The 12072-nt window shown below is 31.1% G+C and overlaps 1 protein-coding gene across 3 annotated transcripts; it reads left to right on the plus strand.

Annotated features, from left to right (window-relative positions):
- The first annotated feature begins 4348 nt into the window (after nucleotides 1–4348).
- Nucleotides 4349–11838, plus strand: LOC114195655 (putative LRR receptor-like serine/threonine-protein kinase At1g06840). Of its 3 annotated transcripts, none has more exons than XM_085666036.1 (22): nucleotides 4361–4470; nucleotides 4567–4637; nucleotides 4764–4936; nucleotides 5346–5496; nucleotides 5956–6027; nucleotides 6203–6274; nucleotides 6458–6601; nucleotides 6742–6813; nucleotides 6919–6990; nucleotides 7442–7516; nucleotides 7674–7742; nucleotides 7921–7989; nucleotides 8109–8180; nucleotides 8303–8389; nucleotides 8601–8669; nucleotides 8868–9349; nucleotides 9660–9818; nucleotides 10021–10304; nucleotides 10526–10577; nucleotides 10736–10986; nucleotides 11068–11202; nucleotides 11305–11838. In XM_085666036.1, exons 2-22 carry the CDS (start codon nucleotides 4633–4635, stop codon nucleotides 11650–11652), a joined length of 2913 nt encoding a protein of 970 aa, XP_085522162.1. In that variant the 5' UTR covers nucleotides 4361–4470; nucleotides 4567–4632; the 3' UTR covers nucleotides 11653–11838. The 3 variants fall into 3 exon arrangements, with proteins under 3 accessions (XP_027942000.2, XP_085522162.1, XP_085522163.1); XM_085666037.1 differs by having other exon boundaries at nucleotides 4381–4470; nucleotides 4567–4653; XM_028086199.2 differs by lacking the exon at nucleotides 4567–4637 and having other exon boundaries at nucleotides 4349–4470.
- The last annotated feature ends 234 nt before the right edge of the window (nucleotides 11839–12072 follow it).

Here is a 12072-nt window from a genome sequence, read left to right on the forward strand (position 1 = left end):
TAAACTTAATATTATTAAAATTGTTTAATAAAAATATCATTATAAAATTTATATAAAAGTTAAATTTGATCTCAATTTGGAGAAGATGAAATTGAAAATTAAAAAAAAATTGGACTAAAATATAATTAAAATAACAAATATATGGACACGTGTCATCTTACTGACTTGACACGTGACACAATATTGATGTGACACGTGGCATGAATAATTTTCAAAAAAAAAATTAAAAAATTAAAAAAAATTTAAAAAAATTAAAAAAAATTAAAAATTAAAAATTAAAAATTCAAAAAAATGAGGAGCTGACACGTGGCATGTCCTTAACACCGTTAACATCATACTAACGGAATGGGCCTAATTGTTACACATTTTCAAAAATATGGACCTAATTGAGACTAAAAAAATCTTAGGACCTATTTGAGATTTTTCAACAAAAACATGGATGAATGGAGTATTTTAACCTTAAAAATTATAATTGTTATTTTGATTTGAACGAATATTAATAATTCTTATGAGGACTATTTACGTATATGCAAACTAGATGTTATGTGGAACGAGCTAAAAATATTCATATATATTTATCATATGAGATAGACTGACTTGATTTATTTTTTTCTTGCCAAAATGGAACAAGACAACCCACGTTATCATCTCTAATCTAATTATTTACCATGACTTAAAATTTATTTCATAAATAAGTTTTAAAAGTTTAAAAAATTATGGTAAATTCAATTTAAATATTGATTTTAGACTTTTCTTAAGATTGGATAGCTTGAACAGTGTGAAATCACCCGATAGTTTAATGTATTTGAATAATAATTAAAAAAATGACTTGCTTTGAGAATTAAAATTAAAAAAACGTATTTTGTTATACATTTTAGTTAAAAATGTTAGGTATATTAACATAATGTGAAAAATAAAATCGTATTGAATTGTATATCTAACACATCCAAATTTCTCACTCAAACTTTACTTGAATATATGGAATTTGATAAAGTTAACCTGTATCTTGTAGAATATTAGTTGACCGTTATTCCTTTTATATATATTTATGGGTTAAATATGTTTTTCGTCCCTTAACTTTTAGTGAATTTTGGAATTAGTCTATTATGAAACTTTAGACCAATTTAGTCATTCATATTTCAAAATACGTGAATTTATTCATTCTAATCAAATTTTGTTAAATTTATTTGACATTTCAAACGCGTTTCATAATAGTATTTAACTTAACATTAAAACAAAAATGTGTCAAACAATATAAATAACTCAAATACAACTCTGAAATGCGTATGAAACATCAAATAAACTTAACAAAATTTGAATAAAAGGACTAAATCCACGTATTTCGAAAAGATAAAAGACTAAATTGATTCAAAGTTTCAAAATGGACTAATTCCAAAATTCACTAAAAGTTAAGGGACCAAAAACATATTTAACCCTATATTTATCATCTCAAAGTTGAATTTGCTTCAAACATTTTTTAATACGATGAAAAAGAAATCGGATACCTGTTGGTTTTTTCTGTGTTTGCTTATACACATAATCAACTTTTGTTTGTACATGTGACTTTCATATATAAATATAAAAAAGATATTTATTTTAAACTATATTATATAATATGTTATAAAATTCTTCGAGCAACGCTCATTTTTTTTTAAACCGAAGACATAATAACATTCCTAGCTCATAGTGAAAATGTTTACCAATATATTATCATTTTTAATTCTAGGTAACATTGTTTTACTATGTACCAATATTTCTTCAACTTCTTATTCGTACAAATTCACTCCCTTCAAGCTAATACGCAATTTTCTTTTTATCGTTTGTATGATTAGTTTATTTCGCCCCATAAAAATGAAATTTCTCCATTACTTAATCGGAATCGGTGGTAAAGAAATATAAAACGGATATTGTTTGTAGGAGATAATTATGATTTAAAGAAATAATATCATTTTTAGTTTTAAATTATAAAACAAAATATATACAAAAGAAATGTAAAACTATTGTACTTATTTTCTCGAGGAAGCTTTTCTTTACACAGGAAAATGTTAAACTCACACCGAGACTTGTAAAACACTAAATTCTAGACCACTAGGCATAACAAGACCTATTCTGTATCACTCCAAATTAGTAAATTTCTCTATTGATAAAAACATCTCATAATTTATATTAAATTAAGCATAAAAGCTACATAGACATGTCCTACGTATTATATTATTCTTCAAAAGAAAGTTTTTAAAAACACAATACTTAAAGGAAAAAAAGGAACCATTCCAAATCACTACACTGTCATTCGCAAATCAAACCAAAGAGAATTTGAACTAAAATAAAGTATATATATATATATATAATTCACATATCTCACACCTCTTTCTCACACCTCTTTCTGTTCATCTATAATTCATCAATATCATACATATGTATCATATTTTTTTCCAAAATCTACTTCACATAGCATTTAATTCGATTGAAATATAAATAATACATCATTATTTCTATTATATTAGTATAATGTTCAATTACAATATTTTCATTAGGTATATCAAAATCGTTAGATATATTTTTCTAATTACAAATCTCTAATAGACAATTCAAATGGTTAAAATGAAGAGTCATATGTCTAGAATTAGTTGCCAAAATTTTAGCTCAATCTAATAATTAACGAATCGAAAATTTCGGTGTCCGATGTTGGGTAAGTGGCACCGAATGCAAAAAACCTGAAAAAATCATTGATTTGAGGGATGCCTAGGGCGAACAAGTCAATGAACTCACTTTGTTGCGCTCAATGTTACTACAGAGGCACCTAGTACTGCATCAAAAATTTGAGATTTCTTTATGAGCTTAAATTGATCAATTTGACTTTTCCAAAGTTATCACTACTAAATATGTCTTATAAAATTACAATTTAACTTTCTCTTAGTTCAAGAAGCACTAATATTATCAATTTAAGATTTACCTAAAAATTCCTTATCAACGATTAAAGCAACACAAAAGAACCATTTTAAGTGCATATGGCAATTGCTAACCTTTAATATCGATCTGTCAATCTAATAAACTAAAATGTGTTCCACCTCAAACATTTAAATAACACAACCCATTAATCCTCCGACTAATCAAATTCATCATATTCATCAATAACGATCAATCATAGTTCAAATTTATACCACAAATCCATATAAAAAATAATTCAATTTTAAATAATTAACTTCCTTTATCTTGATTAAATTATTCTTTTTTCACGAGTGCTCCTTAGAACTCCATCTCTCATCTCTCCAAATTATAATAAATGAGGTTTGAATTTACTAAAATGATACTAATCTTATTTATTTATAATTAGCATTCACTTAACAATGCAAACTTAATAAATAAAATACTAAAAGTAAATAAGATTAGCTTCTCTTAAGTTGATGCTAACTATATTTATTTTATTTTATTTATTAATGATTTGCTTAGTCAATAATAATTTAAATAATTATAAATATTAAAAATAAATAAAGTTAATTATCTATTTTTGATATTTATTTTAATTTCTTTTTTTATGGTTAACATATTTTTAGTCGACACTAATAAATATAAATAAAATTATCAACTAAATTAATACTAATTTTATTTATTTTTAAATTTATTTTATTTAACATATATTAAGCCGACAATGATGCTAATATTTATTTATTAAAAAATTAAAAAAATACTTTTCTTACGTTATATTATAGTCTGCTAAGCTTTTATATATATATATATATATATATATATATATATATATATATATATATATATACTTCAATTATTTTTAATTTGAATTTTATGCTATTATAGCATGTTTCAAATATTACTTATACTAACTTTTATTTTCATATTCATAAAAAATTGTTATTATTCCTAAAGTAGTTTTCTTTTTTTTTATAATTTTTCGTTTGATCTTTGAAATTGGAACATTCAAAAGCACACATGTTCCCCCTCTCTGTTGCCTCAACAGTTGTCTCTTTCTTGTCCAATTCAGCCGTCAATGAAAAAATATGTAGGTATCTTCATACAACACCTCTTGAAAATAGTATTTTAAAAGAAAGGACCAATTCTATATAATTAACCCGTTCTTAATTTTGATTCCAGAAAGTCAACACCACCAGCTACATAAATAAATCTGATTAATTGTATAACATGAACCTTTAGTGTTTGGTTCCACAAGTTAAGAATGACCAACTCCACTATGAAAAGTTCTCTCCCTCTTTTTAATTACTTTAATTGATATTTACGCATGCACCTACGTTGAAAATTAAATTAGCTACAGTAATGAAAGTGATGGCCTTCGTCACCACCACTCCTAAACTACACCTGCAATTCCACGTTGCATTGGAGACTTGGTCAGAAGTTTGCATTCACCTGTGTACTCAGTTTTCAATGTTAATCTTCTTTGTTGACATATAAAGTTATAGTCCACGTGTTGCTTCTCTCATGTAATATTTACTTCCAGAGGTTAGTTATATATACAATCCTTTTGCGTTCTGGGATAGGTTCTACTGTGTTGTTCCCGCAAGTGGGGTTCATTATTTTCTTGTTCTAAGCTTTCAGTGAAAAAAGGTTATTCCTATAAGGTTTGCGAGGTTTCTGGGATTTTTTTCACTTGGATATGCATGCATGAGGTTTGTTTTGAAAAGGGTATTCTCCTTTGATTTGATAGCTATCTTTGTTTTGGATTTAGAAGCATATATAGGGTGGTTTTTAAGTGCACGCAAATGAATGTTTCTGACTGGTGTTATTGCTGGTAGGGAAAGAAAAGCAAAACCCTGTTCAGTTCAGGAGAGACAATCTAAAGGCCTTGTGTTTTCTGGGTTTTCTGGGATGTATCTTTCAAAGGGTTGTAGGTGTGAGGTTGTTCTCTGTTTCTGGTTTTTCTGCTATTTCTTATTGGCTGCTAGTCAGGTCACTGACCCTACAGAAGGTATATTCCCCTCCCTTTTGTCTTTTATTTGTATTCCAAGATTTGCATTTTTTCCCAATAATGCCCTCAAGAAATATGAGCTAGTAGATGCACAGTTACAACTGTCGAGAGTAATCGATCTTTTATGGAAATATGGGTGTTTTAGTAAAATAATATTATGTTATCTCAGAAATGGGAATAAGTAAAAGTTTCTTATGATTTGTGCATTATCTTAACAGACAAAATGAGATCGAGGAAGTAATATTTAGATTCAATAGAAATATTCATTGCTTGTTTTCTGCCAAAAACATCAAACGGTGCTGCTACAGTTTCTTTTCATTTATTTCAAAAATAATATGTTTATAATGTCAATGTTGTTTTCATTTGGCTCTCTTGACAGTATGATTGTTTCATTTACTTGAACATGCAGTTGAGGCATTAAGAACCATAAAGAGAAGTTTGTTTGATATTAATGGAAATTTGAGCAACTGGGATCGTGGAGATCCATGTACATCCAACTGGATAGGGGTTATGTGCTCCAATACAACATTAGCCGATGGCAATTTACATGTTCTACAATTGTATGACTTTGATCTTCCACTTAAATTTTCTTTTTGTATAACCTTCCATTTTTTGGTCTATGTTTTATTAATTTTTCTCCCTTTAATATGCTCAGTTTCGTATATAGATTCTCAATGGTTGTTGTGAGTCCAAAGTTTATCAATCAGAAACTGTTTAGATTGAAAAAGTTAAACTGACTACAACAATGGCTGTTAGCTTTAAGTTCACAATTCGTTGTATCTTGACAAATTCATATATCTTGAAATCAAAGCAAAATTTCTGTTTAACCACCTTTCTATCTTTTCATCAATTATCTTTTACTTCCAGAACCAATACTAATAATTTAATGCTCTGCACAATAGTAAAGTGTCAAGTAGTATACAGATTATATTTTCTTGATTTTCTTTTGACACATCACTTGGAACAGCTTTTGCTACTACCGACACATTTGTTTGAGAACCTTTTATTTTTGTCTGTAGGCAACTACTGAATTTGAACCTGTCTGGAACTTTGGCACCTGAGATCGGCAACTTGTCTTATTTGGAAATAGTGTAAGGCAGTAGCTGCATTATGTTTCTAATGCAAACCTGTCACATATGAACTCTTCAATTTTGCAAATTCTAGCTTCAAATTTTGTAAAATATATAGATTCTGTTGAATATGTCCATTCTGTAGCAGCTTGCAATTGCTTCCTCTAGTAATGGTTTTAATTTTCATTTTTGAAAGGGACTTTATGTGGAATGACATTACTGGGAGTATACCGAAGGAGATTGGCAATATCAAAACTTTGAAACTCTTGTAAGTTTACTCATCTACCTGGCCAGCATGCAGGACCATGGTTAATAAACATTAGTGTATGATCAAACACCTGTTTCTATAGGACTGAAATTGAATTCAATTGGTTGCATAAGTAAAAGGCTGGTATTTTGACACAGAGCTACAATATTTCTGCTCTCTTTCTTATCAAATAAAGTTTTGCAGACTCCTGAGTGGAAATAAACTAACAAATGATCTGCCTGATGAGCTTGGCCATCTTCCAGCGCTGGAGAGAATGCAAATTGATGAGAACAAGATTACAGGACCCATACCACTATCATTTGCAAACCTGAACAGCACAAAACACTTGTAACATTCTTTATGATTATTACTACAGTTTTAAAAAACTACCACTCTTGCTGCTTGAATTCTTTGATTTATCTACCTTTTACTTTCTTAGCAAGAAAGTGAAAGAAAATAATGCCTTCTCTTTTTTCCCAATGGAGCAGCCACATGAACAACAATTCACTTAGTGGACAAATCCCAGCACAGCTTTCCCAATTAGGAAGCCTTATTCACCTGTCAGTGTTATTGGTGACATGATTGAAGTCACTGACATATTTTTCTGACTTTTATTTCATCCTTCATTTTCACGTTTGTTAACAAGATGTATCTTTCGAATGCAGTCTTCTTGACAACAATAACTTGACAGGAAATCTCCCATCCGAGCTCTCTGAGATGCCAAGCTTAACAATACTGTATGATTTATTATTGTGTTAAATAAGCTTGCATTCATGTCTTTGAGTTCATTTAGTTATCAATTTGTTTTGGATGAATAGAGCGCATATTCTTTATGTATGTTCATGCACATCTTGCTTCTCTTCCTCTGGTTTTTAATCTCTCATTAGATACTTTCATTCTTTCTGACAAAAATGTTCTGTTATTTATTTCATACACTGTGAAGTGATGCCAACCTATTTTTTTAAATCAGAATTGCAAGAAGAGAAATTCTAAAGTTGATACTAAAAACCTCAGAAGAAAAATTCTAAAGTCATTATTGGAAAGTTACAATTTCTGTCATTGTACTTTTAGACCCTTTTGTTTTATAATGTTTTTATTTCTACAGTGTTAGCTGAACTTGAATCAATAAATACGTCTTCTGAATAAATAAATATTTTAAGTAACTTTTGGATCTTCTTGTTATTGCAGTCAACTCGATAACAATAACTTCGAAGGAAGTAGCATACCAGAATCTTATGCCAACATGCCAAAATTGTTGAAATTGTAAGTGCATTGTGATTTTGTGTTTGCATGTACATCACCATCATGCTTAACAAAATTTCTTGTCTCAAACAAAATATTTAGTTCTATGAAGAGAAATGACCAGAGTGTAAGGTTGATGGTCCATACGTTCTTACTGTTTTTTTCTTGGCTTTATCAGAAGCCTTAGGAACTGCAACTTGACAGGATCAATTCCTGATTTCAGCAGGATACCACACCTTGCTTACCTGTAAGTTTAGTTTAGTTATTTCATTTTCTTTCAAATTAGTTTATTCATTGACTTCATTGGATTGTTATCAAAAGAAGTGTCTGCACCTGACAAAATAATGAGTTAGACAACGCACATGCTTAAAAATCCGTAACTGTTGGTAAGTGTTTCAACTGATTTCTGTTTGTGTATGTTCCAGTGACCTCAGTTTCAATCAATTGAATGAATCAATTCCTACCAATAAGCTATCAGACAATATGACAACCATGTAAGAACTTCTATTGCTTATGGATATTCTCCTCATGTTAAGTGGTTGGAGAACATATCCTGAATACGATTACATGGATTGCATATGATATTATTGTCTTACTACGAGGACTTGTGCAGTGATTTATCAAACAACAAGCTCAATGGAACAATTCCATCCTACTTTTCTGGTCTTCCACGTCTTCAGAAATTGTAAGTTTGTCTTTTGTTTCACCATTTCTTCTTCTACATCAAACCGTAATGTATTTCCACACACATATCAAACACTGCTATAAAATCAACGATTTGTCAAGACGTATCTTTCCCTATTACAGGTCAATTGCCAACAATGCAATCAGTGGTACTGTTCCTTCTACCATTTGGCAGAACAGGACTTTAAATGCAACAGAGCAACTTATCTTGTAAGACATGAAATTATAATTGCGAAATTTTGCTGTTGTAGATTTATATCTTGCAACATGAATTTATGTGTCCTCTATTTTTGTTCTTCATTGAGTGATACCATGTGTGAGAACATGCAGATGTCCGTACGTTCCCAAGGCATCCTGTATCCATACAAGTGTTTTGTCAGCTTAGATGCCTTTTAATTCTTTTGTTTTTGATTTGCAACAGGAACATGCAAAATAATCAACTTACAAGCATATCAGGCACTACAAATCTTCCTCCAAATGTCACACTTATGTAAGCTTCTAAATTGATTTTTCAGACGTACTAAAGTAAGAGTAAGGTGGAGATTTTTATCTTCTTTCTTTGTCAAGCATGTTCAAAACAATAATACAAACCTTATGACAAAGGTCAAATATCGTTGAACATTGATTGACATGAATTCCATCTTTCTTGGTAACTTGTCACATTATTATTGAAATTACTGTTTTTCAGGCTTCAGGGAAATCGTGTATGTTTGAATAACAACTCCCTAGTTCAGCTTTGTGGAGGTGAAAGTGACAATAACATGGATGGAGGCTCCAGTGTTCTGTGTCCAAGTCAAGGATGTCCCCCTCCTTATGAATACACTGTGGAGTGTATCTGTGCTGCCCCATTGATTGTTCATTATCGGTTGAAAAGTCCAGGTTTTTCAGATTTCCGTGAATATGTGACAGAATTTGAGAGCTTCCTGACAAATGGTCTTAGTGTGCATACTAATCAGCTGTTCATTGAGCGTTTTACGTGGGAAGAAGGGCGATTGAGAATGAACCTGAAGCTTTTCCCAGAATATATTGACAATACAAGTTCTCGTCAGTTCAGTACAAATGAGGTTGTTCGGATTAGAGACATGTTCAGAGAATGGGATATTAATGACAGTGACCTGTTTGGTCCTTATGAACTCTTGGACTTCGTTCTACTGGATATTTATAGCGAAGGTGAGTTACAGAAACTTTTGATGACGTGATAGAGTGTGTAGAAGTACTTGGACAATGTTAACAAGGAAACTGAAGTTGAATCTCAGTCAGGTGGTTGAATAGTGATCATGAAAACTTCAAATTGAATTGTTTATAGTTTATGCAGATCGAGTCAAGATTCTATTAATAAATCAGCCTTTTATAGTATAGTTCATGTTTCGCATGTCAAACAAGTGTTCTGAAATTATGTTTAAGGTTGATCCCATGTATGGAATATGATACTGTTTTAAGGTTGATCACTTGTGCTGATATACTACTGCTTATTATGCAGCGATTACTCCGTCTTCAAGTTCAGGGATAAGCAAAGGTGCACTGGCTGGAATAATCTTAGGTGCAATTGCCTGTGCAGTTACATTATCGGCAATTGTTTCCATTCTTATTTTGAGAGTACGCATGAGAGATTATCATGCACTTTCCAAAAGGCGTAACGGTGAGTACCTTATAATGAGTTAGCCTATTATTTCTTCCTTTTAGAAATGTCTGCAAGGCTTTGGCTCTTCAATAATCTGATGTCTAGATGTTATTGCACATGTTTTATTTTGGCATAACTATATTATAAAGCTAATTTTCTCTTACCATGAAGAATGGTAGATTGTATATATATTAAACAAAGGCTTCAAAATTTTTCACAGCATCTAGGATCTCGATAAGAGTTGAAGGTGTAAGATCATTTGATTACAAAGAAATGGCCTTGGCCACAAACAATTTTAGCCAGTCTGCTCAAATAGGAGAAGGGGGTTATGGGAAGGTTTATAAAGGTCGTCTTCCTGATGGCACAGTTGTAGCCATAAAACGTGCACAGGAGGGTTCACTGCAAGGTGAGAGGGAGTTCTTTACAGAAATAGAATTGCTGTCAAGGCTACACCATCGCAACCTTGTGTCTCTCATTGGATACTGTGATGAAGAGGGTGAACAGGTAACGTTTGTTTCACAGTTCAAAAATGTAAACTCAAATAATTTCTTAAAAGAATTATTTTCAACGAGTCCTGTTATACTGTCTCACATCTATTGATTTGATTCCACTAGAACGTGGCTAGTACTAAAGTAAGATGTTGACTAAAACTGATATTAAAATTACAAGGAGTCCTTTTCTGACTAGTTTATTTGTTCTGTTTGTTTATTTTTTTGTGCTTGCAGATGTTGGTTTATGAATATATGCCAAATGGAACCCTAAGGGATCATCTTTCTGGTATATTTAAACTTTGATTATATGATTTTCTGTATTTCCTGTATAAGGTTTCTTTGTTCTTTCTGGTTCCATTTTGGTTTCAAGTACAAAGAGACTAATGTTATAATTTACTTTTAATTTAATGAAAAAACCTCCTTTAATTTAATGTTTTATGACAGCTCATTCAAAAGATGCTCTTAGTTTTTCTCTGAGGTTAAAGATTGGTCTGGGATCAGCAAAAGGTCTTCTATATCTGCACACAGAAGCTAATCCTCCGATATTCCACCGAGACGTGAAAGCCAGCAATATATTACTGGACACAAGGTACACAGCAAAAGTTGCTGATTTTGGTCTTTCACGGCTTGCTCCAGTTCCAGATATTGAAGGAAATGTACCTGCTCATGTATCCACAGTAGTAAAGGGCACCCCGGTATGGTTTTCATAACTGGATTTGCTTTCACTATAATTCAGCATTTGCTTGTACGTTGTTAACGTTGTTCTGCTCCTGCAGGGTTATCTTGATCCAGAGTACTTCTTAACTCGTAATTTGACCGACAAAAGTGATGTTTATAGTTTGGGTGTTGTATTTCTGGAACTTTTGACTGCGAGGCCACCAATCTTTCACGGTGAAAATATTATTAGACAGGTATGTTATGGTTTTTCTTCTTCATATAAGTGCTTATTGAAAAAAGTTTATCTTAGAATGACCTAAATATTTTCTTTTCTTCCTTTTTTTATTTTATTTCAGGTTAATATGACATACCAATCAGGTGGAATATCTCGAGTAGTTGATAAACGTATCGAGTCTTATCCATCTGAGTATGCAGAGAGATTTTTGACTTTAGCCTTAAAGTGTTGCAAAGATTCACCAGATGAGAGACCTAAAATGGCAGAAGTGGCTAGAGAGCTTGAATACATCTATTCTATGTTACCCGATTCAGATACCAAGGGAGTTGAATATGTTACAAGTGATTCTTCTGGCACAATATTCAGTTCACAACCTTCATCATCTATTATAAAGACTCCTTTTATTTCCGGAGATGTGTCAGGTAGTGACCTTGTCAGTGGAACCATACCAACCATCAAGCCAAGATAGAAGTTCAAAAAATATAGTTGATTGAATCTGAGAATGTTAATTAGTACCTTGTGAACTGGACTATGAAACCAAATTTACTAACTTTCATTTATTCTTTTTGTGCTGCTTGTTGTATCATAAATTGACACAGGATTGGTTTGTAAGTTATAAATAATGTATTTTATAACAGTGACGGAGATTGGTTTATGATGCTGAATTTTACCAAAGCACTTAAATACATAACGAATCATATCATATTAACGATACACGATATAAGACTGAGACTTCTCATAATATTAATTCCCTATCAAATTCTTTGATCCTAAAACAAGACATTAAACACTCACAGAGATAAATATACAACGAGATACGATAATGTGTATGGTAGCAGAAGGAAAAAAGACTATTGAGTTAGAAAAATTAAAAGGTGTTAATGCAAGG

This window comes from Vigna unguiculata, chromosome 8 (genome assembly GCF_037176805.1).
Source record: "Vigna unguiculata cultivar grain cowpea cultivar isolate G323 ecotype 2 chromosome 8, ASM3717680v1, whole genome shotgun sequence".
Taxonomy (NCBI): domain Eukaryota; kingdom Viridiplantae; phylum Streptophyta; class Magnoliopsida; order Fabales; family Fabaceae; genus Vigna; species Vigna unguiculata.